The sequence below is a fragment of the Panthera onca genome, chromosome A2 (genome assembly GCF_046562875.1).
Source record: "Panthera onca isolate mPanOnc1 chromosome A2, mPanOnc1 haplotype 2, whole genome shotgun sequence".
NCBI lineage: Eukaryota > Metazoa > Chordata > Mammalia > Carnivora > Felidae > Panthera > Panthera onca.
In genome coordinates, this window is record NC_138340.1 from 96399892 (window position 1) to 96427198 (window position 27307).

Below are 27307 nucleotides of genomic sequence, written 5' to 3' on the forward strand. Positions count from 1 at the left end.
ACAGGTGGGCTGCAGAAAAGGGAGGCAGCAGTCTGGAGCAAGATCAGCAGCAGATGTGGCTTCTAGCAACAGGGGCATGTTTGTGGACCATGTGAGCATTCCCCAGAGATTCACAGAAATACTGGTGAAAAGAACCCTGATAGGGAATAGATCTCTAGATGACAAGAGGAATTGGTTTTGCAACCTGGAATATCTAAGTTACTAAGGAGATAGGAAGTAGATAAATAAACATGTATTTGTTAAGTATTTAATTTAATCTATATTAGCATGTGTTTTACCTTATAGGCAATGGATATCTCTTAAAATTCAAGCTCTAGAATGCTGTTCGAGGCTGTTCTGCTTGGTTTAAGTCTAGGGCCAAGCTTCTAGGATTGCCTTCTGGAAAGTTGGGAACACATATTGCCATGAGGAAGTTATGGCAGGGGCTCTAGGGTCAGGGAAGACTTTCTGGTGGAGTTGATTCAAACTGAGTTGTGATGGACAAATCAGAATAGTCATATGGAAAATGTTGGATGAAAATAAGGGAATATTTGATAGAGAAAATAGCGTGTATATAGCACAGGTTGAGAAGTCAAAAGAGAAAAGAGGGCAGTGAATGGAAAAAAGAAGCCAAGGGAGATGGGCTCTAAAGAACAGGTGGAGATAAGACTATGTTGACAGGAAACAAGAATGGCCGTAGAAACAGATTTATCTGTAAATGGGAGGAAGGGGGCAAAGGGAGTTCAAGCGTGTGACTACTTTGTTTTCTGTTTCCCCCTCCTGAAGCAAGAAGTTGGGAGAAGGGCAAGGGGTACAAGGAAGTGTGTATTTATATGGATAGGTAGAGGGGTAGGTGGAAAAGAGAACAAAATATTTACCCTCTATACATTTTTATTGATACCAAGAGGAGGTAGGTGGCACTATGGTGTGGATCTCTGGGTCTGATTTCCAAACACAGGAGGGGCTTTTCCTTTCATATTCGTCTTATTTAAGTCTCTGCTTTCACAGTGAATAAATAATTCACAATCCAGAATATTCATAAGTGATAGAATTAAAACAGATTTTATTGATCTATAGCCAGCTCTAATGTGACCAGTGAATACCAACAGAATATACATCTGAAAATGCATATTTAAAACAATGAACAGTCAACTCTGCTGTGTACCAAACTCTGTGTAGACACACTTCATGCCCTCAAAAATTATAATTCATTCAAGGAGACAAACGCAGAATCTGTGATTGCAGATAAGCCAATAATGTTATTAAAATGCCATGGGAATAGAGAGAGGGAATAAAATCACAGAGAGAGATGAATAAACATATTTGAGTTAATATGTCTTTTTAAATTACTTCTATGTCATATGCTAGAGGGCCTTCCATGGAAAATCCTAGGTAGAAGGACACTCTTTCTATGTTTCCACCGCTTCTGAGTGGACCTGAATAAACAGGTGTTACTGGTATTTTAATTTTTTTCTCTGTTCCATATTCCATAGAGATTACCTTGCCTTCAGCCTGACCAGTTAGACGACACAGGAGGTCTTTGACTTCTTTTTTTTTCCAAACGTCACCACTCTGCCCGAGAGAATTTATATTTTGTACTTTATTGAAGTATTGTTCTATCTCAGCTTTGTGAACAAGACTGTGGAGACCCTTCTTCTTCCCCAGATAAAAGAGTGTGCTTGCCTGCTTGGACCTGCACATGCTCCTGTACTGTCTCTTGAAGGTTCTGTTTAAGGATGAAACATACTTTTCCATTAGTTTGGAATCTTCATCTAGGTCTTGATTTTCTGGCCAGAACAGAAGGCAGGCCAAGAAATAAGGGTCTGGATATTGATGACTTAGTCCTATGACTTGCAACACTTCTCGGAGCTGTTTTTTCAGTGTGGTAAGTGGTTGAATGGATTTGGAGTGGGGTTTTAGGCAATTAAGAATAATGTTGGCTAAAATGAAATTTAGTTTCTCCTTTGCCAGGTGTTTAGTTGGGTTTTGCTTCAATAGGAAAAAATATTTGTTCACTATATTTTCCATATTGGTTGCAGCGTCTTTGTGATTTGGATTAAGATATTCCAGGAGTCCAGAAAACCTATCTGCTCTCAAAGCTTCTAAACCTTTCCTGCATTTCTCTTCTTGGAGAAACTGACTCTCTTTGCCCTGTAATGGACCAAAATCCAAATGGCAGAAAAGTTCCATGTATTTCCTGAAACAACGAGTGATTTTTTTGCGTAATGAGATTTCTACTATTTCTTTTTGGGTGTTCTTCATTTTCAAAAGAACAATATAATCATCAAGGAAGTCAAAGCACCTTTTCAAATCTGATTGTAAATCTTGTAAGTAGGGTGTGAACTTGCTGAGAGCCAAATAATATTCACATTTTGGATTTATGGGAGTAAGTCCCTTTCCTGATAAAAATTCTACCAGAGCTTTTTTAGATAATTCATTTTCTTTGAGGAAATAGGGAGTGAGCTGGAGAATCTGAATAGTGTAAAGACCAACTTCGATTTCTCCCAAGAAACCGGCTGTATTGTATGTGTCATATTTTCTTTGCAACTTCTGTGGTGCCCAGGCCTCTGTTTCATAGCCTTTCCTCTCAGTTTGCTCTTGGGATTTTTTGAAAGCTCTTGAAGCATTTTCAGCAGCTTCCAGGAGATATGTTAGGTCATTAACAGTAATCAGATCATTAACAGTAATATCCTTGGAGTTCTTCCTTTCATCCAACCACCATTTGATTTGACTTTTGTAGACTTGACCAAGTGTATCTGAGATATAGGAATTTTTAGATGCTCTCTTCTTGGCCTGATTTGCCCAATCCAGAGCAATATTAAAATTCTTTTCTTTAATGTAGAAATATCTTGCTAAGGCCTGACAAATGAATGCATTTTGTGGGAATCGAACACTCCCTGCCACCAAGACCTTTTCAATTTCTTCATTCTTTAAAGCTTCGATTAATGGGGCAAACAAAGTGTCTGTTTCATCTCCATACTCCTTGCGCTGTCTTGTAAGCAGAAGAGTTTGCACATCATGTTGAAATTTTTCTCTTCCTATTCCAGAAACATAGAATAAATTTTCATTTAAGATCTTCAATGCAATTTGACATTTAGTCAAGTTATAGCTTTCTTCTAGTTCTTTCAGACAGAAAATGGCAATCAAAGGATGAATGATGCGCACACCTGTGTATCTCCCAAAATCTGCAACTTCTGTGTTTATTAGAAGTGTAGAATAGGCTCCCATCTTATCCTCTAGGCTTTCAGGTTCCCAGGGTATACTAGTGTATATGATTCCCAAAAATATTTCACACTGTGACACTGAAATTGTAGAATCAGTAACATAAGAGTTGAGTAAAGCCAGGAAGGAGATGAGTTGTGCTTCCTTGCTGTCAACATTCTGTCCTTTTAGGATATTCTTGACTACCTTTTCTATGTACATTTCATTAAAATTGCTCTTCATGATCATGAAGGAATAAAAGTTTTCACAGTTCTTGTGTTGCTTTTCAATTTCTTCCAGTTTAGCCTCAAAAGCTCTTTGTTCCTTAGGAGAAAGTTGGTAGGTTAGTGCAACACTGTCTGCTAATTTTGCAGTCTCATCAGGATTCTGGGATCTCATGCAGTTGAGGATAATTACCAGTGTTTTTTCATATCTCAAGCCCTTCTCTGCTAAAATGGAATCGATGGCATTCTGTAGGACATAAACATTTTCCTGGTCTTCAAAATCATCCACAAGGAGAAGTACAGGAAAGTAGTCTTCATGGCTGGTTGCCTTATAGGTAATCAGTTTGGTCACTTGTTCTACAATTTCTTCAAAGTCAGTTGTTTTGTTTTTTAACACAGCACATCTAAAGTTTTTCTTTAGGTCCCAGAGGACATTCATAGCTAACGTAGTACCCCCACAGCCTGGATGATGATAAAGATTGATAATTTTTGCAAATACTGGTTTAGGAGAGTCTGCCCAGCACTGTATCAGATCTTTAAGCTTTTCATAACTATCTCTTTTGACAAAAGCTGAAGAATAGTTTTCAGAAGAAAAATAGAAGTTCCACCAGGATACTTTGCCACCTCGATAAAAGTGTTCCTCTTTTGATGTCTTAAATTCTTGGAATTTAGATTTATCTTTCTCTATGTCTGTGTCTTTACACTCATTTTCACAGAGGATTTCCAGTGCAGTCAAGATATCCTCTTCCTTTTTCTCTAAGATAACGGAAGAAAATCCATGGGAAGGCAAAAATCTTCTTGATGACTGAGTCACTGGTTTTAGTTTAAGAATAGTACTGTTTATCAGTTCTAAATTTAAAGTGGAAATACTGTGGTTTGTTAATTCATCTGCCATTGTCAGTCTTGTTTGTAGCAGATCTTTCCATCGTTGATAAATCTGTGAGTTTACACAGATACACAATATATTTTCCATTCCTCTGAGAGCTTGATAGAAAGCACAGAAAGTTTCAATGAGGGGATCTCCTGGGCTTTCCACTGGAGAGAGTAATAGAAACACTACCAAAAATTTCCCTCTTGTCATTATATTTTCATCTGTGAGAAATAAAATCAACTTTCTGACTTCAGAAGCTCTTTCTCTATGCCATAAGTGTGGTTCTAGAGGCTTATGGCTCTCATTTTTCAAGTCTGATCTGCCATTGCAGAAGATCCAGCTGGGCTGCTGGTAAAGATTTAAACTAGAAATTTTCTCCCTTATGTTATTTGTCTTTTCTTCAAACTGATTTGGAAAGTGAAGATTTGCTACTCGGCTTTTTTTGTAAGCTTTGGCCACCCCCTTGCTCACAGATTCAGGATCAAACTCCAACACAGCAAACCACTTCATTTCCTTTAGAAAATCTAAGTTATTTGTTTGGTTTGGATGGCATTTATTTGTTACAAGAATGTACCAGCTGTAATATGAATTATCCAGTGAGTCTCGGTTGCCTATGAGAAGTTTGATAAGCTTTTGTCCTTCACTCTCCTTCTTATTTGCCTTCACCTCATATTCTTCTTCAGCTTCTTTTCTAGATGCTGCTAGTGACTTTAAATTTTGTAAAAATGCTTTGTAAGCTATATCCCGTTGCTTAACATTGGCCAGGATATCCTTAGAGCTGGCCCCATCTCTCACAAACAGTGAAGGATCTTGGTTTGGTTTCCATGTTTCATTTTTACAGTTCTGCATCCTAATTAAGAAATACTTTTCTTCACATACAGAGTGTTTTGGAATAACATCTACTTCTATGACAAATCTGTCAGATGGTGTATTGTTCTGCAGTAGAACTTCCACAAACCTTGGTTCCCGAATGCACTTCTTGGCTTCATTGACATCATCTTCAAAGTATTGTCTGATCGTTATATTGAAGTGGTCAATGAAGGCATCTTTACTGGTGACTTTCACCCCAACAATTTGTCCATGGGGTTTGTTCTTAACTCCAAAATGGATGGTGCCATTGGTGCGTGAATTAATACAAGCTGCTGCAAATCGGAAGACTTCATTGCTAAATTTCATCTTAATGTCCTTTTCTGTGGCTGCTTCTGTATTTGTGAGGGCTTTGAACTCATGTATTGGGTCTATGAGATTGAGTGGGCCAGTTTCAGGTTGTAGAATACTATGTTCTATGTAACGTTGGCTGTTATGGAACTGATCAAAAGGATATGGCATACAAGTCAACTGTTCAGTTTCTAGCTTATCCTGATTTTGGTCTTCAGTGGTTGTTCCTCCATTTAATGCATCTTCTTTCGAAAGAATTGATTTTTGTTTTTTGGTATCTCTGATCTCTCTGAGATCATGATTAAAATTGGGTAACCCTGATTTTTCATCTTCCTTTTTTGTCTGTTGTGGCTTTTTTGGGTGTTCTTGTAGGGATGGTTTTGTATGATCTAATTGTCCAGAATCCTGATTGTTACTTTCAGGGTACCTATTATTCAATCTGTTATATGTCCGTTTTATCAAAAGTGCTGGACCCCGTGGTAGCCCCATTTCTCTAAGGTCCATCTCAGTTAATTCCTGCAGGACTAATCCAGTTACTTCTTCATCGATCAGAATCTGCCCATATTTCTCATCAATCTTAAGGTCTTTGGTTACCCATTGTTTCACATGCTCTTTGGTCCAGTTGTTGGTCACTTCGGGTAGCTCTACTTTTTCACTCATTTCGAGCTTGCAGTTTTTTCCTTGGAAAAAGTAATACGATAAGCATTTTAGTATTATGCTTAACGATTGAAATTACATAGTCAATTATGTACATAATTTTACACAAACAACATATATAAAATATTGTTCAAGAATGACTCTTAAAACTAGTCGATACTGGGGTGCCTGGGTGGCTCAGTCAGTTCAGCGTCCGACTTCAGCTCAGGTCATGATCTCACAGTCTGTGGGTTTGAGCCCCGCGTCAGGCTCTGTGCTGACAGCTTAGAGCCTGGAGCCTGCTTCCGATCCTGTGCCTCCCTCTCTCTCTGCCCCTCCCCCACTCTCACTTTGTCTCACTCTGTCTCTCAAAAGTAAATAAATGTAAAAAAAAAAAATTAAAAAAAAAAACTAGTCGATACTAATGTTTTATAGTCCCAATTAGTGCCCTTGTTTCCTAGGTGATTATAATTATTATCATGAAATGAGCAGTTGCTTCCAACTAGGGTCACATACACCTTTATCCATATAGTAATTATCCCTTTTAGGTTTAATTTGGTGAAAGTTTGGGTTTTGTAACTGTTTTTTGAATTTTTTTTAAATTTATATTTGACAGAGAGAGACAGAGTGTGAGTGGGTGAGGGGTGGAGAGAGGGAAGGGAAGTCACAGAATCTGAAGCAGGCTCCAGGCTTGGAGCTATCAGCACAGAGCCTGACGGGGGGCCAGAACCCATGAACCACAAGATCATGACCTGAGCTTAAGTTGGAAGCTCACCTGACAGCCACCTAGGTACAACAAGCGTTTTTGTAATTTAAAACCAGAATTTTAAGTAACAAGACATTGATTCCCATAGCTGAATATTGCAAATAAACTTTAAATATAAAACCAGATAAGTGGAGGTGGGTTGGGGAACAGAAAACTCCTTTCTCAACTAGGAAGATGGCCATCTTTGTTACATAGCAATGAAGCAATCAGCTACCTCATCACCTACTGTCTTTTGGAACTCAAGCTATTAGGCCACCAAGACAGAAAGAGATGTGGTAGCAAAATGTTAGGGAAGTCAATTTGCTTGGCTAATTCTTGTGGCTCTCAGAGATACCAAAAGAGTTAGCTGTATTTCAAACTGGCCTGGCCTGACTGAAATTAGATAAGAAAAATAGTATGAGTTTTTAACTTTGTTAAAACGATTTCAGCCTATGAAGCAACATTTTTCCAGATATATCTCCTGAGACAAGGGAAACAAAAGCAAAAATAAACTGTTGGGACTCCATCAAAATAAAAAGCTTCTGTACAACAAAGGAAACAATCAATAAAACTAAAAAACAACCTACTGAATGGGAGGAGATATTTGCAAATTACATACCTGATAATGGGTTCATATCCAAAATATAAAGAACTTATATGGGTCATTACAAACAACAACAACAAATAATCCAATTAAAAATGGAGAGAAGACATGAATAGACATTTCGCCAAAGAAGACATACAGATGGCCAACAGACATATAAAAATATGCTCATCATCACTTATCATCAGGGAACTACAAATAAAAACTGCAATAAGAAAGGAGAAGAAGATGGCAGCAGAGTAGGAGGACCCTAGACTCATTATGACTCATGAACACAAGTAGTTAACTATCAAATCATCCTAAATATCCCAGAAATTGACCCCAAACAGCAGAATATACATTCTTTCAAGTGCTCACAGAACATCCTCTAGAATAGGTCACATATTAGGTCACAAAATAGGCCTCAAGAAATACAAAAAGATTGAACTCATACTACATATTTTTTCTGACCATGACACTATGAAACTAGAAGTCAACCACAAGATAAAAATTGGAAAGATCACAAATACATGGCAGTTAAACAACATGCTAGTAAACAATGAATGGGTCAATCAGGAAATCAAAAAAGGAACTAAAAAATACATGGAAACAAATGAAAATGAAATCTCAAACAGTCTTTGGGATGCAGCAAAAGTGGTCCTAAGAGGGAGTATATACAATACAGGCTTACCTCAAAAGCCAGAAAAATCTCAAATAAACAGCCTAATCTTACACCTAAAGCAGCTAGAAATAGAACAACAACAACAAAAAAGCCTAAAGCTGGCAGAAGGAAGGAAATAATAAAGATTAGAGCAGAAATAAATGATACATAAACTTAAAAAACAATAGAACAGATCAATGAAAGCAGGAGCTGGTTCTTTGAAAAAAAATAATAAAATTAATAAAATAAACCTCTAGCCAGACTTATCAAAAAGAGAAAGGACCCAAATTATTCACCATGATCAAATCGGATTTATTCCTGGGTTGCCAAGTGGTTCAATATTTGCAAATCAATCAATGTGATATGCCACCTTAATAAAATAATGGATAAGAACCATATTATCATTTCAATATATGCAAAAAAAGAGTTGACAAGCTACAACATCCATTCATGATAAAAACCTCAACAAAGTAGGTCTAGAGGGAACATACTTCAACACAATAAAGACCATATATGAATGGTCTAATATCATTATTAGATGATTTTATTAGATTTTTTATTTTTTATTTTATTAGATTTATTATTAGATGGAATTAGATATTCCAACAGCTAATATCATCCTCAATGGGGAAAAATTGAGAGCCTTTCCTCTACAGTCAGGAACAAGATGGGGATATCCACTATCACTACTGTTACTTAACATATTACTGGAAGTCCTAGCAACAGGACTTAGACAACACAAAGAAATAAAAGGCATCCAAATCTGTAAGAAAGAAGTAAGACTTTCACTATTTGCATATGACATGATACTCTATACATAAAACCTGAAAGACTTCACCAAAAAAAAAATGCTAGAACTGATAAATGAATTCAGTAGAGTTGCAGAATACAAAATCAATGTACAAAAATATGTTGCATTTCTGTACAGCAATAATGAAGCCACAAGAAGAGAAAATCAATCCCATTTTTAATTGCACCAAAAACAATAATATACCTGGGGATAAACCTAACCAAACAGGTGAAAAAAACCTGTACTCTGAAGAATTTAAAGCACTAATGAAAGAAATTGAAGGTGACGCAAAAAAAAAAAAAAAAAAAAAAAAAAAAAGGAAAGACATTCCATGCTCATGGACTGGAAGAACAAATATTGTTAAAATGTCCATGTAACCCAAAGCAATCTACACATTTAATACAATCCCTATCAAAATACCAACAACATTTTTTCATGGAATTAGAACAAATAATCCTAAAATTTGTATGGAACTGGGGTGCCTGGTGCTCAGTTGGTTGAAAATCCAACTCTTGATTTGGCTCAGGTCATGATCCCTAGGTTGTGGGATTGAGCCCCATGTTGGGCTCCATGCTGAGCATGGAGCCTGCTTGAGATTCATTCTCTCTCTCTGCCCCACTCCCCCAGTTGCATGCTCTTTCTCTCTAAAATTAAAAAAAATTTTGTGTGTGTGTGGAACCACAAAAGACCTCGAATAGCCAAAGCAACCTTGAAAAAGAAAAAGCAAAGCTGGAGGCATAACAATTCTGGACTTCAAGTTATATTAGAAAGCTGTAGTAATCAAAACAGTGTGGTACTGGCACAAAAATAGATATGTAGATCAATGGAACGGAATAGAAAACCCAGAAATAAACCCATAATTATATGGTCAATTAATCTTCAAAAAAACCCAGTAAAGAATATCCAATGGGAAAAAGTCTCTTCAACAAATGGTGTTGGGAAAACTGGACAGCCACATGCAAGAGAATGAAACTGGACCTCTTTTTGCACCAAGCAAAAATAAATTCAAAATGGATTAAAGATCTAAAGGTGAAACCTGAAACCATAAAAATCCTGGAGGAAAACACATGCAGTAACTTCTTTCTATATATGCCTCCTGAGGCAAGGGAAACAAAAGCAAATATAAACTATTGGGACTTCATCAAAATAAAAAGCTTCTGTATGGCAAAGGAAACGATCAACAAAACTAAAAGGCAACATATGGAATGGGAGAAGATATTTGCAAGTGACATCTTATAAAAGGTTAGTATCCAAAATCTATAAAGAACTATGTAGACTCAACACCACAAAAATGAATAATCTAATTAAAATGGGCAGAAGACATGAATAGACATTTTTCCAAAGAAGACGTTCCAGATGGCCAACAGACATATGAAAAGATGCTCAGCATCATTGATAATCAGGAGATACAAGTCAAAACTGCAAGGAGATTTCCCCTCACACCTGTCAGAATGGCTAAAATTAACAACACAAGAAACAATAGGTATTGGTGAGCATGTGGAGACACAGGAACCATCTTGGACTATTGGTGGGAATGCAAATTGGTACAGCCACTCTGGATAACAGTATGGATGTTTCTCAAAAAGTTAAAAATCGAATTACTCTACAATCCAGCAATTGCACTACTAGGTATTTACTCAAAGAATACAAAAATACTAATTCAAAGGAATATATGCACCTCAATATTTATAGCAGCTTTATCTACAATAGCCAAACTATGGAAACAGTTCAAGTATATATCAAATGATGAATGGATAAAGAAGTGGTAAATATACAATGAAATATTACTCAGCCATAAAAAAATGAAATCTTTCCATTTGTAACAATGTGGATGGAGCTAGGGAGTATTATGCTAAGCTAAATAAGTCAGTCAGAGAAAGACAAATACCATATGATTTCACTTTGCCTTCAGTCTGCAGGACATACCTAGTCCTGAGCCAATTAGCAGAACTATGAGCTACTGGCACAATGAACATTATAAACATATTTCATATGATCGATTCCATTCACTTTACAGTGTAGATCCAAGAGGTCTTTGAGGTTCCATAAGAATTAGTGCACATATCGCAACCAGAAATAAATATCATTTGTTTATTCACTCGACAAATTTTTATTGAGCACCTGTTAGGCATCATGCTCAAGAAAAATAGTGGTAACCAAAACAGATGTGGAGTTTTTTCATAGTACTTATAATCCAATGGAGCAAATTTAAAAAAGAAAAAAAAAGCCACACACATACATTCAAAACAGTTTATAATAATAAATTGTGATCGTGCTTTGTGTAAGACTCAATAACGGGCAAAGGACTGGGATCTGTGAGGAGGGGAGGAATGTCACTATGAAGAAAGTGGGGACATTGGACAGGTGAAGTTAAAGTGGGGCTTCTGGAGTAGGGTGGGAGGCAGGTAGAGGGAACAAGTCTGGGGGGCAGAGTGAAGAGAGTAAGGCATAGTCTACCTGGTAGGACTTCCAAAGTCCTATCTACAGGGTCCAAGGAGATGGGTGTGGTGGTGCTCCACAGTGGGCTGTCCGTGCTCCTGCTCCCAGATCCAGGTACTGGGTCTGCCAAAGAGAATTCCAGAGCAAAGGGAATTACTGACCAGGAGATGACTCCACACACCCCAGAGCCTGGATCCTCCTGCTTCCTCTGCAGAGGTCCTAAGTGTCATTTCAGATAAGGCTGAAGGGAGGGGTCCTGCCTTACCTGTTTACAAGCACTATATGCGGAATAGTAGAAGCAGTTATTAGTAAACATAATCCTAATGAAAGATTTTTTGAGGTCACTTTGGAGAAAAGTTTGAATAAAAAATGACTACTGTATTATTTTTAAATTTTTAAACTTTTATTTTTGAGAGGTGGGGGAGGGAGGGGCAGAGAGAGAGAGAGAGAGGGAGACAGAGGATCTAAAGCGGGCTCTGTGCTGTCAGCAGACAACCTTATGAGGGGCCCAAACTAATGAACCACGAGATCATGACCTGAGCTGAAGTCGACGTTTAACCAAACTTGCTTTTTTATATATTTAAATATATGTTGACCTCCTTTTGTAAGTAGCTGAAGGGAAGAGGCACTCATGCCCTCAGACACTTCCTGTCACAATTTTTGGTGGCTCAAATGATCCTTCAATACACTTTCTCCCTCTTGACTGCTTCTTGTCTAATGATCTTGACCTCCCCCCAACTCTAGTCTTAACAGTCACATCATTGACCTTATGATAACTGTTATGGGTTGAATTATGACCACCTCCCTCAAAAAACCTATGTGTTTGTGATAGGTGAAAGGAAAGGGCGTCACTTATGTCAAGAGGTTTTAAAATGGAGCCATTAAGGAGATGGGCCATATACATGCCCTCACTGGAGGAACCATGAACTTTTAAACCTGGCCCAATCAAAAGTATTCCAAGGACTTAGCCCAAATTTTCTACTTGCTAGGAAGAGGTTTTACTTAGTGATAGCCTTAGCAATCAGTTATATTCAGTCAAGATTAGCTTTCTGCCACCAAAAACAATCAAAAATTCTTTTTTAACATTAAAAAATTTTTTTTGTAATGTTTATTTTTGAGAGAGAGAGAGAAACAGTGTGATTGGGGAGAGGAAGAGAGAGAGGGAGACACAGAATCCGAAGAAGGCTCCGGTCTCTGAGCTGTCAGCACAGAGCCAAATGTGGGGCTTGAACTCAAGAACTACAAGATCATGACCTGGGCCGAAGTTGGACGCTTAACCGACTGAGCCACTCAGGTGCCCCTTTAAAATTTTTTTTAATGTTTATTTGTTTTTGAGAGACAGAGAGAGACAGAGCATGAGTAGGGGAGGGACAAAGAGAGTGGGAGACACAGAATCTGAAGCAGGTACGAGGCTCCAAGCTGTCAGCACAGAGTCTGACGCAGGGCTCGAACCCAGAAACTGTAGATCATGATCTGAGCTGAACTCAGACACTTAACCGACTAAGATCCCCAGTCAAAAATCCTTTGTAAGCAACATTATGAATATGAGCATTCCCTTTTTCCCTTAAAACCCCCTGACTTTTGCTTAGTGGGACACTATGTGGGTTGCTACCTAAATCTGTGTATCCCAAAGTACATATTCTTTGGTCCCAAATAGACACTCTTGCTTAATTATTACCTCCTGACAAGTTTAGGTTGATGTGACAAAGTCCTAGCCCCACTACCTTGGAATGCAGCCCTTTTGGACATAGAGTCATTGCTGATGTTTACAGGAAGCCATTAGAGTGGGCCCTAATTCAGTATAACTGGTATCTTTATAGGAAGGGGAAATTCAGACACAGAGGCACACACACACATGGAGAACACCACGTGCAGAAGAAGGCAGGGATAGGGGTGATCTGTGAGCCAAGGAATGCCAGAGATTGCCAGCAAACCACCAGAAGCTAGAAGAAAAGCAAGGAACGTATTCCAGTTTACAGCCCTCTGCGGGAAACAATCTCACCAACATCTTGATCTTGAAGACTTCCAGCCTCCAGAACTGTGAGATAATACATTTCTGTGATTTAAGCCACTCACTTTGTGGTACTTTGTTACAGCAACCCTAGCCAACTAATGGAATCACTAATGGCTACAAGCCTTCCAGCATCTCAGATTCAAATACCTCCCTCCTGCATCTCCTCACTGCTTCTCCCTTGTAACTAGCTTGACTTTCTTTGTTCATTCATTGTAATCACTTGCTCTGTCCTCCCTCCTCTTGTACTCTGTCTGTGTCAACTCGGTGGAACATGGCTGGACATGACCCTCCATAACCTGCCTGGTCTCACTTTACAGTCATGACCACTGTCCTCCAGCAGGCTGTTAAATGCTCTGAGCTACCATCCTGTTTCCCTGCTATATTCACTCTCTCACTGTCTTAAATGGCTATTTCACACATTCACACAAATCTCTAACACCTCCTCACCATTGTCACTTTCTGCTATAACCCTGCTTCCTATTGCAACTAGGAAACTGAAACAATCAGAAGAGAGCTTCCTTGAGCTCCTAAAACCACATCTACCACTGTACTGCTTCTTGACTTCTCTTCTGTTACTAAGTCCATACATTCTATTTTAGTTTCTGTTCTTTGAACAGACTGTCTATAACTCCCTGCTCTAGAGAGGAGACCCACGCATCTCTGGGCATCTCTTCTGGAGATGCTCTTGTCATTCTCCACAGATGTGCTCTGTCCAGGTCTGTGGCAATATCTTCTCTTAGTCAGAGTCCTTTCTCACCTTCTCCTCTGGGTACCCCGGATATTACAAGGAAAAGCTCTAGATTTTCTCTTCTGATATAGCCAGTGAGTATACCGATCCCACTAGACTCCAGCACTCTACAAGGAGTGTGTGTCCATGTATAATGTGGGGATGTGGAAGGGTGGTCTTTGGGCCACCTGCCAGGGAGACATTTTCTCCTTTATTGTTTGAATTCTGCTGGGAATTACAGGGAGATGGGAGCACTCTTCTCAAATTGGAAGTGCATCTGTCCTCCCCAAATCTGTTTTTAATCTGTACTTTATCTCACAGGTTCCCCACTGTTCAAAGATGAAGACCCTTTATAACAGTAAAAACTTTCTCAGCTGCCCACTACTATGATGAGAGCTGAGACGATTCATAATGATTTGAAGTTACTATATATTTGGTAATGCTTTCACATAAATTTTGCACTCTGTCAATTATACAAGCATCTTATATAGTCTATGATCCATATTTGGATCATTTATTTAATTCAAGATGACCATGATTTGGGCAAAATGCTTTAATAATGCTTTGGTATAACTCTTTGGCCCAATCAGTGTATTATTCAACCTTGTTTTGGGTGATGATTCCTTAACATTTATGTAGAACTTTGACATATTTCACTGTTCTGAGGCTGACAAAATCATTTCATGAACATTATCTGATTAGGTTCATGTCCTGGAGTGTTGGCATATTTTTTAAATATGAGGGACCTTTATGTATAACAAGAAGTTACATAGTATAAATAAAGGGGAGGGGTTGTGATCAGGAAAACAATGTCGTGATTAATTATGTCTCCTCTCAGCCAACCTGTTTTCATTGTATAGGAGCATGGGACAGAACCAGTGCTGTCTTGGTTGTTGTTTGCTTTTGTTCTGCTTCTTCAAAAGAAAAGCATGTAAAACCTTAAGGTCTGAAATGGATAAAGGTGTTGCTCTGCTTGGAATTGGGGAGAAGACCTCTACCTTATCTCCTTTATTATGTTCTGGGAAATTTTGAACCCCAGAGTTCTCCTTATGAGTACTCGATTCAGGACCCCTTCCTTCCTTCCTTCCTTCCTTCCTTCCTTCCTTCCTTCCTTCTTTCCTTCCTTCCTTTCTTTTTCTTTCTTTCTTTCTTTCTTTCTTTCTTTCTTTCTTTCTTTCTTTCTTCTAGAGAGAGGGAGAGAGAGAAAGGAAGGAGAGAATCCCAAGCAGGCTCTGCACCATCAGCAGAGAGCCTGACACGGGGCTTGATCTCACAAACTGTGAGACATGACCTGAACTGAATGAAATCAAGAGTTAGACACTTAACCAACTGAGCCAACCAGGAGCCCTCAGGACCCATTTCTTAAGGACTTTTATTTTCTCGCTTTGGGGTTGATCAGGAAGGATCAAACCAAACAGCTTTTAGGGCAAGCAGTGGTGCCCACCCCTGCCTCCAGGAAGCTGGGTCTCAGCAGCCCACAAGTATCTTTGCCTCTTGTAAAGAATGGTCACAATTGGAGATCAGCAAGCCTACTGTTCTTCAGAAATGAAACTGCCAAACAAGTTGGTTATATTTTCTGGAAGTGCACGTTAAAATGATGTATTTCCTCCCATAGTCTTTGTACAAGCTAGTTGTAAAGGAAAGCCTTAAATAAAATGATTAGAGGTGCCTGGCTGGTTCAGTCAGAAGAACATACAACTCTCAATCTTGGGGTTGTGAGTTCAAGCCCCATTTTGGGTGTAGAGATTACGTAAATAAATAAATGTTTTAAAAAATAAAATAATTAGACTTCGGTGGGTCTAATCTTTAACTTTGATATCATTTTGATTTATACAAGACAGGGTTTGACATAGCTGCACATGGCTATAATTTTCTACACAGGTTGCTATGCTTCGATTCCTGATCCTCTGATCAACATTTTACTTAGGTCTTTCTAGACTCATCTCTGCAGACTTCCACTTTCAGAAACACTCTGCATCATGGTAGTTGGAAGGTTTCTTTCTTAAAGAATTCTTCAGGGGCACCTGCGTGGCTCAGTCGGTTAAGTGTCTGACTTCGGCTCAGGTCATGATCTCACAGTTTGTGAGTTTGAGCCTCGCGTTGCGCTCTGTGCTGACAGCTCAGAGCCCGGAGCCTGCTTCAGATTCTGTGTCTCCCTCTCTCTTTGTCCCTCCGCTGCTCATGCTCTGTCTCTCTCTGTCTCTCAAAAATAAATAAGCGTTAAATTTTTTTTTAAGAATTCTGCAGCCAGTGCAAGTTACATCTAGCGATACATACATGTTACAAACAGGAATATTTCTCATTCCTTTAAAATCGTTTCATTAGAAATAGCTCATGTGCACTTGAAAATATGTTCATTTTCAAAGTTCTACTCTATGTTTTAGACTTAGTTTTTAAAGACAGCTTTTTAAAGAAATTTGATGAAACAGGTATCTTTAATGATTAGAAACTCACCGAGACTTTTCTGAAAACTTCCTTTTTATATCAGCAACTTGAAATAACTCTTTGTGAGGTTCTTTGATCTCAAGCTATTAGATTAGTTGTCTTTTCTTGAAAATTTGCGAGAGTCATGTCCTGGAAAGCATCTGTGAGGAAATACAGATGTAGGCAGAACAGATCTGGTCCTTTTCCAGTTTGCCTTTTGTTGAGAATCTGTTACATCAAAAAACAAAATGATATCACAGAAAATTAAAATGGAATTGATTGGATTGTTGCTTAGGAACTCTGTGAGACAGATTTTCCCCCTAACTTCCTATTGTGAAAAGTCAAACATGTACAAGATTTGAAAGAATAATGAAAAGAACATCCTCCATCAAGATGGCATCACCCCCTGTATTTAAATACTTTTTTTTTTTTAATGTTTATTTTTGACAGAGAGAGAGAGAGAGAGAGACAGAGCATGAGCGGGGGAGGGGCAGAGAGAGAGGGAGACACAGAATCTGAAACAGGCTCCAGGCTCTGAGCTGTCAGCACAGAGCCCGACGCGGGGCTCGAACTCACGGACCGTGAGATCATGACCTGAGCCGAAGTCGGATGCTCAACCGACTGAGCCACCCAGGCGCCCCTTAAATACTTTTAATGAATTAAACAAACATCCAAAAATCTGTTGCAGGCATTCTCTTCCCCTTCTTCCACATTCCACATTCAATGTGGTGCAAATCCTGTAGGTTGTCTCTCTAAAACACATCTGGCATCTCCACCACTACCAACCTGTCCAAGCCCCCACCTCTCTCCTGGATGTCAGGAGCAGCTCCCTCACTTGTTTCACTCTTGCTCTTATTGATCCTGCTGGAGACTTCTCAAAATAGCAGCCAGAGTGACCCTGTTCAAATGTAAATCACATGCTAATATTCTGTTCAGTCCCTCCAGTGGCTTACCATTTGACTCAGAGTGAAAGCTGAGCCCTTTATTATAAACTATAAGGCCTCACATGACCTGGCACCCTGTTACCCTTCTGATATTAAATATTTTTTTCATTTCCCTTTCTAAAGCTGGTCCAGCCCCTTCTTGTTTCTTGCAGGAAGAACCTACTTCTGCTTCTGGCATTATCCTTGCTTCCTCTCTGTGGGATGCCCTCAGATACCTGCAGGGCTCACTCCTTCCCTTTGCTTATGTCTTTCATCACATGTCACCTTCTTACTGAGGCATGGTTGGCCAGCCTGCTGAAAACTTTATTCCATCTCCAGTATTTCCTGTTCTTCCTCTGTTATTTTTTTCCCTTAAATATATATACTTGGGATTTATCACAATAAAGTATTCCACATACTCCTACCTATTTATCTTGTTTCTTTTTCTGTCCCACCCATTATTTCTGTGTACTTCATGAGGATCAGGAGTTTTTACATGTATTTACTATTTTACAGTGCTTAGCACAGAGTAGCTTTTAACAAAAAATTTGTTGAATGAATAACATTTTCTCAGAGTAGTTTAAAGTAACAAATTTTTGACAACTCTTGAATTAGCTATGTCTGTGGGTCAAAGGACCAAACGACTGCTCATTTCACTAGGGCAGTTCTTTCACTCGGTTTGAATCTCACACAGAAATCTAGACATTCTTACTGGGCTGTTCGTTAGGGCGAGAACTAGTTCTAGCTTCAATCACCTGGTCACAAGGAAAGAAAAGGAAATTTTGTCAAAAGGAAAGGAGGGCTAATAAGTATGTTTTCTCCTTCAGTCCTTCTAGGTACCCTAGTTTCATAATATCCTGTATCATTTCTGCTGTGTCACTCACAGTTTCCAAATAAGGTCATTTCTCATACTGGACTAGGTCTCTCTCTCTCTCTCTTTCTTCCGGGTCCTCAGTGTCAGAGCCTCAGCACCTCTGCTGTTCTCATCTGCTGCCTCTGCTCTGGAAAGCTGATCTCGTGAGGGACTTACCCCCTTCCCACAGACACACCCTGCTCAGATCTGCTGCAAAACTTCTCTTAGCCAGAGTTCTCTTTCAGTAATTTAACCGTCCACCCTTTCTCTGGATATCCCAAAGACTGAGAGGACAGACTTAAGGTTTCTCTTTTGTTTTAGCCAGTGATTATAGCAATTCCACCAAGGCCCAACATTCTAAAGTTTATTATTTTTAAAATTTTTCGTAATCTCTACACGCAATGTGGGGCTTGAACTCACGACCCCAAGATCAAGAGTCACATGTTCTTCTGTGAGCCAGCCAGGCACCCCTTTTAATTTTTTTAACTTTATTTAAAAAATATTTTTTAAGGCCCAACATTTTAGAAATGAGGCAGCACATCAGAAATTTCCCTCTGCAGTATATCCCTTCTTCTTACAGCTTTTATGCCTCTATACAGCCAGCAACTCACTGTGTGCTGTGTCCAGTGCTGCAAGGGTAACTTTGTGCCACCTAAGAGGTGGCAGCTTTCTCTTGCTTCAGATTCTGCCAGTAGATACCAGGGAGATAGAAACACTGTTCTCAGATAAGGTCACAGACATTTATTCCCCAAATCTGGAGTCTTTCCTTTTGTTAAATGGAAAAATCGGCAATACCTTGACTTAATATGATACACTAAACTCTTTACTAATATCTTGGACCTATTATAATGTCAAAAGGTTCTCAACCTCCCTCTCCTCTCATGACAGCAGTTGTGAACATATAATGATTTGAACTTACTATATTCAATAATGCTTTTAAAATAGTTTGTACCTTATCAGTTATAAGAGCATCTGCATATATATTGTTGGAGCTAAGCAAAGATCAAAATGACTGGCGTGGACAAATTTTGAGATTGACTTGACATAACTCTGGCTTCCTGGGGGCCCTCATCTTCCTGTTTTGAAACAATTGTGAACACAAATCTTATCAGTAATACCATTAATTATTAGCAAAGGAGCTACAGGATGCCATCCTCCAGCAACTGCTCCAGTTTTCTCTCTTTAGGTGTTGAACAAGAAATACCAAATCATCAGAGTGCATGGTTAGGGTCAAGCACTGGTGCCCACCCACCCTCATCTCAGGGGCGTCCTCAGAGCATCCCAGATATCTATGCCCCAAGCAGTCCTGTTCCGTAGGACTCAGAGCTGATCATCAGGGAGAGGCTGTGCAGGATTCTGATGCTAGTCTGGGAGGGCTACACATCTCCCCCTGCTGGTCTGAAGAAACGAAACCATACACAACACAAGTTAAGTTTCATTTCCTGGTTAAGTTTCCATTTTCAGTTTTTAACTAGATTGCTGTAAAAAAAAATGAATGTGAAGGGACTTCTTACAAAGAAAAATAGTCTTTGGAGAGTGTTATCTTTGATTAAATGTAAAGCTTCTAATAACATCTTAAGTTACGGAAGACAGAATTTTACAGTTTCACATGACCACAGGTTCCTTTACAATCTTTAATGTTTACATTCCTGAACTTTGCATTGTTTTTCTGTTGTCTTTCCTACTGCCCTGTGGGACCATAAGGTTCTCACCACTACAAGTACACTTAATGGTACATTTCTTTCTAGAAGAGCATTCACAAAGTTAGCCTCAGTTAAATATGTTGCTACATATTTAATCTATTGATATTTCTAATTACTTTCAACATTTTTACAAGCAATCATTTATGTATAAACACAAGTATTTATATAAAAAGTACAGCTGGGATTTTAAAAAATAGCCACACCATCGGCAGAAAATTTAAAGGTTTACTGATTCTGTAACTTACCAGGATTTTCCTGAAAACTTCTTTTTATATTGAAAAGTTGAAGCTGTTGATTTCAACCTTTGTTTTCTTAATCCTTTCCTAGTGGGCAGGAGAAATAAGATTGTAAGATCCTTTTAGAAATCCAAACAATGAACTTGTGGAGTTCTCTGGTCTCCCAATACGCCGACTCCTCTGACCGTGTGTGAGATCAGCAGTGAAGAAGCCGAATGAGGAAGTTAGAAATGCAGTCAGTTTCAGTTTTGCTCAGGAATGGTTTATTTGGACTTGGAAGGATGTAAAATATCAAAAAGTTAACACCTCATAAAATTATCAAAAAAATTTGAACCATTGCTTAGAAACTATTCATCAGACAGTATTTTAAGTCATAAGAGTTCAGAAATTGTGGTGGTGGGGACCCTATGGAAAAAACATATAAATACAGAAGAAAACATTAAAATCTCAATGTGATTTAAGTGCCTGTTATGGGATGAAGTGTGCTCCTCCAAAATTCATATGTTGAAGTCCTAACCCTCAGTACCTCAGAACGTGACTGTATTTGGAGATAAGGTCTTTAAAAAAGTTTATTTATTTATTTTGAGAAACAGAGCAAGACAGTGCAAGCAGGGAAAGGGCAGAGAGAGAGGGAGAGAGAGAATCCCAAGCAGGCTCTATGCCCAGCACAGATCCTGACACAGGGCCTGGTCCCATGACCCTGGGATCATGACCTGAGCCAAAACCAAGAGTCAGATACCTAACTGACTGAGCCACCAGGTGCCCTGAGATAGAGTCTTTAAAGAGATATTTAAGTTAAAAAGAGGTCACTAGGGTGGGCTCTTATCTAACATGACTGGTGTCCTTGTAAGAAGAGATTAGGATATAGACACACACACACACACACACACACACACACACAAAAGACTACATGAAGATGCAGGGAGAAGACAGGCATCTATAAGCCATAGTGTTTCCCAAAGTTGTCACACCAGTTTACAGTCCTATTAGTAGTGTTAGTAAGAGTTCTCCTTATTCTACATCCTTGCTAACTCTTGGTATTATGAGACTTTTTTTTTAATGTTTATTTATTTTTGAGAGAGAGAGAGAGAGAGCGAATGGGGGAAGGGCAGAGACAGAGGGAGACACAGAATCCAAAGCAGGCTCCAGACTCTGAGCTGTCAGCACAGAGCTTGACACCATGCTTGAACTCACGAACTGTGAGATCATGACCTGAGCCAAAGTCAGACACTTAACCAACTGAGCCACACAGGTGCCCCTAGAGACTTTCTAATTTTTGTCATTCAAGACCATGTGAAATCCTATCTTGCTGTGGTTGTAATTTCCATTCCCTTATTATTAGTGAGGTTGAAAATTTTTACGATGGTGCAAAAGTGATATGCATTCAGTAGAAGCCATACTTCAAATTTTGAAATATTTTTCATAGGTTTAGGGCTATTTATGCTTCCTCTTCTGTGAAGTTCCTGTTCACGGTTTTTGTACATTTTTCTATCAAATTAGTCATGTTTTTCTTATTTGTTTTAGGATGCTTTACTATATCAATTCATACTAGAAAGTTTCCAGTTAAAGAAAATACTAGAAAATTTCCTGCTAAGACTCTTTTGTGAAAAATTTCAAAACACTTGGTACCAAGATGTTTATACAAAGATATTTGCTGAAGCATGTTGATAATAGCAAAGAAAAATTGGCAGTACCCTAACTGACTATAAATAGGAATTGGTAATATAGTCATATAAATGAAATACAGCCATTAAAATTTTTTTAAAACAGAATGATTTCCAGAATCCAAGGGAAATAATTCAGGAGTAGGATAGGGTATATTGTACACTCCTGTTTGTGTAAAAAAATTTTTTAAGTATGTAACAATATATAAACATAGACTCTGCATACACACATGTACACATAAGCTGGTATAGGCATAAAAACTTTTGAAAGTTGGCAGGAAATTATATCATTACATCTGACAAAAGAGACTGGGGCTTAGGGATAAGAAGAAATTTACTTTTAACTATATTTCTTTCTGTTCTATTTTTTCCATGTCATCTATTACTTTTATTTATATTTTATTTATTTATGAAAAATTTGGACTTGTTAGAATGTATGATATAGATATACACGTGTAGGAAGAGTGAGAAGTCTTGGATCATTCCGAAATTTTTAAATTTGAGAAACAGGTCGAATGGTGGCCCAACAAATCAAGGATGGGAATACAGGAAAAACATGTTGAGGGGTCAGGATTATGAGTTAAGATTATTTTAAACTTGTGTCAATTGTCCTGTCTGTTGCTTCTTTTATATGTAATATTCTCCAGTGAAAAATTTATCATTGAGCTCATCTTTTCATAGCAGCAAAAACAGAATGGCAACTAGGGCCTGTTGTTTGTTTAAGAGATCACAGTGTGTTCTGGGAAGAAGATGAATGGGCAACCCAAAACTACGATAACTATGACAAGTATAACCAGGCTTACATAATCCAAAAGATTAACAGCTGGAGAGCAGATGTCAGTTACCATTTAGATAATTATGTTCCTATAGCCAGTTTTGAGGTCTAAGCCAACTTGCTCTTCATAAAGTCCCTGTAGTGCTATAACAAATAAATATGATAAATATTTCCTCAGTTCTTCCCCACAGGGACATGCACTCATTTACTTGAATGTACAGTGAAGAAAGAGGATTACCTAGACCTCTTGAGGATTGTTGGATATAAGTTCTGAGATGACACTAATGCCAAGGATCCAAAATGCCACTGTGGTCCTCTGGTTAGAGTGGGGGCTCATGGAGGAAACAAATAATAGAGTCATGGCACAAGTCCATCTCACAGGTAGATCCAATGCATTTGCAAACTCACACTGGTTACTTCTCCAGTCCAAGAGTACACAACTGTGACAAAGATTCTTATCAGCTCACAAAACTCTTACATTGGTTTCATGACCTATCAAACAAGTGTCATTACAGTAGAGTGGACCAAATAGAAGCTCCTAAAGTTGCCCATACATCCTCCTGCCAAGACAGTGAATAAGGAAGCAATATGTTATCCTGAGGAGAGTTGCAAAGATTAGCACTCCTATCAAAAACATAGCAAAAGAGTGAGTAGTGGGCCTCATTTCTCCGTTCAAATCTTTTATATGACCCTTGCAAAAGTAGATAAATCAAGCATATGGTGGTGGACTATCATAAGCTCAACTAAATGGTAGTCCCAACCATAGCTGCTCTGCCAGATTTGGTATCTCTACTGCAACTGATCAACACAAACTCTGGGACTTGATATGCAGCTCTTGATCTGGTTAATGTATTACTTTCAATCTCTGTCAGTAATTGCAGTCAAAAACAACTTGCATTTAAACTGGAAGGAGAACAATACATATCCATGCAGTTGCTCTGGATTACAGTAAGTCTCTTAATGTAGTTTTAATATGGTCTGCAAGAACCTGGATCATGTGGCTATTTCATAAAACATATTTGTCCACTATGTTGGTAATATCACGCAAATTAGTCTTTCTGTATGGGAAATAGCAAATACTCTGGATTCCTTAGTAAGACAAATACATGCCAGAAGGTGAAAGATGCACCACACAAATTCAGGGCCTTGTTATATCAACAAAGTTCTTAGGGATTATATGGTCTACAGAGTCTAGGTAGAGGAAGAAGAAGTTCTGTAGAAGATCCAGAGTGTGGTGTAAGCTGCTCTGCTATTCAGGCATGTGGCCCAACAGATTCCATGATGCTAGAGCTATCCATTGTGGATAAAAATCCTTCGTAGAGTCCCTAGAAAGGCCTAATATGAGAGACACATGCAGATTCTCCAGGGTTGTGGACTAGTAGCAGGACTTTTGTAGCAGAGAACTACTTGATGTTTGAAAAAGATCTGTGGAAGAGACTGAGTGCCTGACCACTGGACATTGAATGATTATGTGACCAGAGTTTCACAACACAAGATAAATACTATCAGATCGAATGAGTCATGCAGTCAAGCTCATAAAATAGCATTCTGTCAAATGATAGAATAGTACATTTAGATCATATCTGAGGACGTTCAGAGGTCACGAGTAATTACAGAAACAGGTGTATTAATATCTGAAACAGGCCCAGAATTCAACTCATCTATCTCAATTGCACTGTTGACTCTTCCTCAAATTATCTATATGACATCATGGGTGATTCTTCATGACAACTGAGAGAAAAGGTAGAAAATGAGGCTCAGTTCACAAATGAGTCAGCTCAGCATATTGGTGCTAATCAAAAATGGACTGTTACTAACCTACAGCTACACTCAACAGTAACCTTGACAAAAAATAATAAAGAAATCCTTTCAGTGGAAGGGATATAAGCAGTGCAGTTGGTCATTCATTTGTATAGAGGGGGAAATGATCTGAAGTATGGATAAACATGGACCTCACCCCCTACCCCGAGCAGTCACATGGCTTAGGTGGCTGTTCAGGGGCTTCAAAGAGCAAAATGGAATCTTGGAAACAAGGGAGTTTGAGGAAGAGGCATATGAATGGATCTTTGGGAGTGATCACAAACTCTGTGGATCCTTTTGCCTAATGTTATGTCCACCAGAGAGCATCCACTGAAGAGAAGGCACTAAAAAACCAATCTGTCTTACCAGACAGAGCAACTCATGTCTGCGCTTCTGTTCCCAGTCACTTCACTGCTTATATAATAGGCCCTTGAATGCAGTGGCCATCATGGCAGGTTTGAAGGCTATTCATGTTCCCAATAGCATGAACTCTTCTTAGGACGCTGGTTCTAGCTACTACCCCTGCTTGTTGACCTACCTGCCCACAGCATAGATCAGTTCTGAGCCCTCAATATGATACTGTCCTTTGAAGATACCAGCCAGGCACTTAGTGTTAGGCTGGTTATATCAGACCCTTTCTACCCTGGACTAATTTATCCTTACTGAAATTGACACCTCTTTGCATATGTGTTTGTCTTCCTGACTAGGGTGCCTCTGGAGTGCATATCACCAGAGTGATTATAGGATGTATGATTCACTGACAACAGATTCCACACAAAAATACATCAGACTCAAGAGATCTATTTGAAGACAAAAGAAGATTTATTGTTCTGGAAAGACCTGGAAAGTTCTGACTCAGCAATATGCTAGTCTTGTGATCTTGGCCAAGTTATTTAATCTCTATTTGTCTCAGTTTTTCCATCTATTAGGATGAGGATGATAGGGCTCCTTTTAAGATCATCTGAGATGAAGCAATGTGTAAAAAAGCCCTGAAGATACCATTAAGTATAATGATAGGAATGCATTCTGAATGTGGAGCTGTGGTCTATAGGAGTAGGTTGTGAGGGAAGTGGTATTACGTATTACAGGATTTGCCATCTGGTGAGGGAAAGAAATGTGCTTGCAGCAGTTCCTATGGCCCTGAGACTCTGGGATTTCTTCTACCATTTAGAGGCAAATCCCAGGTGGAGGCAGCTTTTTGCTTTGTTTTCTCAGGCAACTTTCATGTATAGTAATCATTCCAAGTTAGTGTACTCCTGTTGTTTTCTCCAACTACCTGGACTCTGTCCAGTTTCCTGCAAAAGAACTATCTTTCTGTTATAAGTATAAACTTTCCCAGGGATTCAAGAATTTTGGAGTTTGAAGTTGATTATCTAAGTCATGAGCCCATGAGAATCAGTGTTCATAGCTGAAGTTCTGCCTCCTTCAGGTTGTACAGCAAGTGGTACTTCTGGGGGATCTGACCCAGGTCTTCCAAAGGACAGAGTCTCTGTGTACCAGAGGTTCCTAATGACCACCCCCCTCAGTTTTGCAGCTCTTTCAATAGTAATACATGTGTCTTTCTTCCTGAAATATCCTTGAACATACTGAGCAGAAAAGTGTTTGGTTAGATATGTATTAAACTTTTCATGTAAGCTTCTGTGTAGAGTTTATTTAAATGGCAGACCAAAGCTATGCAAAAACAAATAACTAAAAAAATAAAATGATCTGTTGCATTTTATTCCTTGCATCATCCCAGGCAAATTATTATCTGTGGAGAAAAGAGGATCCATCATCGCTGTTTTCTGTGGGCATATGTTTATGGCATAGTGGTTAGTAGAACCCAGCAATTAGTAGGTACTACTACTCACTTTAGCTTCAATATTCAAAAAAGTTCAATTTTTCTGTGTCATACCTTGAAGGACAGTGCAGACCATTGAGAATTTGAACAAGAGGGATCAGGTAATTAAAAAATTACCGTGCCTTAGGATCCAGGATCCTAGGGTGCCTAGGAGTTAGCTGGGAGAAAGTAGTGAAGAGGATAGAGGAAAGAGCCTGAGTTACTCTCAGTAGTGTGAGTAAAGGGCAGTGGAAAGTTCTCTCCTACTCACTAGGACAATAGGGTTGGGGCACAGGGCGTGAGATTGATAGCCAGGCAGGAATAGCAGGGGATGCAGGCTCCAGTCCCCCAAAGATCATAATTTCAAGAGTTGTGAAGTAAGCTGGAAAAGGGTCCCACTGTGTCAGCACCAAGAGGTCACTTGGTAAATTAAGGAATGGCACTGGGGATGAGCTCAAAACTGCCTGCTGAGGGAGAGGGAGGAATTTCTGTAATACTTCTGAATAACTCTCACCACGGAGCCATGAAGAAATCCCATGGGCCATTCTCTACCCAACACTGAGAACGATTCATGCAGCAAGAACAGGCCACAAGGTTAATCTTTGGACGGCCACTGCACATTAGGCAGGGATGTGGTCACTGTTTCTGTGAAGCTAGGTCTATTCAGGGAGTTGGGAGAAAACAGACATTGTCTCACAACCAGGAACCAAGCAGAAACTGAACCAACATAACAACTGTCTGAGGACTCCAGCATGACAACTTCAATATTACTACAATGAGAGTCTTAAATGCCACGTGGAGGCAATTGCAAGTCTGCCAAACTGAGACTGATAAACTGGTGAAGAGAGAAAAGAGATTGGGAATGAGAGAGTGAGAGAGAAAAGGAATGAGTCCACTTGAAATGAGTTCACAAACCCAAATTCCAAAATGCACAAACCAACTAATGTCAAAAAGATAGACAACAAAAATAACTATGAATTCATTCTAAAAAAGTAACTCAATTTTTGATAAGCATGTTTAGGATTATAAATTTTTGATAAGCATGTTTAGGATTGTTACAGAGATAATTGAAGAGATACTAG

At 38.9% G+C, this 27307-nt stretch overlaps 1 protein-coding gene and 1 long non-coding RNA gene across 4 annotated transcripts in view; one reads left to right on the forward strand and one right to left on the reverse strand.

Annotated features, from left to right (window-relative positions):
• The window catches only part of LOC132679176 (uncharacterized), a 103381-nt gene that overhangs the window by 42483 nt on the left and 33591 nt on the right, over nt 1–27307 (forward strand). The window contains exon 2 of one of the 2 annotated variants that reach the window (XR_013553988.1): nt 13108–13327. The exons of the other annotated variant lie outside the window; for it this stretch is intronic. This is a non-coding gene — a long non-coding RNA (uncharacterized LOC132679176). The remainder of the gene's footprint in view (nt 1–13107; nt 13328–27307) is intronic. 2 annotated transcript variants of the gene reach the window in all.
• On the reverse strand, nt 1026–20384 carry SAMD9L (sterile alpha motif domain containing 9 like). Of its 2 annotated transcripts, XM_060632457.3 has the most exons (4): nt 20177–20384; nt 16483–16680; nt 11306–11410; nt 1026–6113 (listed from the first exon to the last, which is right to left on the reverse strand). In XM_060632457.3, the coding sequence occupies exon 4, from the start codon at nt 6091–6093 to the stop codon at nt 1321–1323; it is 4773 nt and encodes a 1590-aa protein (XP_060488440.1). In that variant the 5' UTR covers nt 6094–6113; nt 11306–11410; nt 16483–16680; nt 20177–20384; the 3' UTR covers nt 1026–1320. The 2 variants fall into 2 exon arrangements, with proteins under 2 accessions (XP_060488440.1, XP_060488441.1); XM_060632458.3 differs by lacking the exon at nt 16483–16680.

Bases quoted from the DNA above. Each gene is read 5' to 3' on its own strand.
- SAMD9L (XM_060632458.3), bottom strand. From the start codon at position 6,093: ATGAGTGAAAAAGTAGAGCTACCCGAAGTGACCAACAACTGGACCAAA.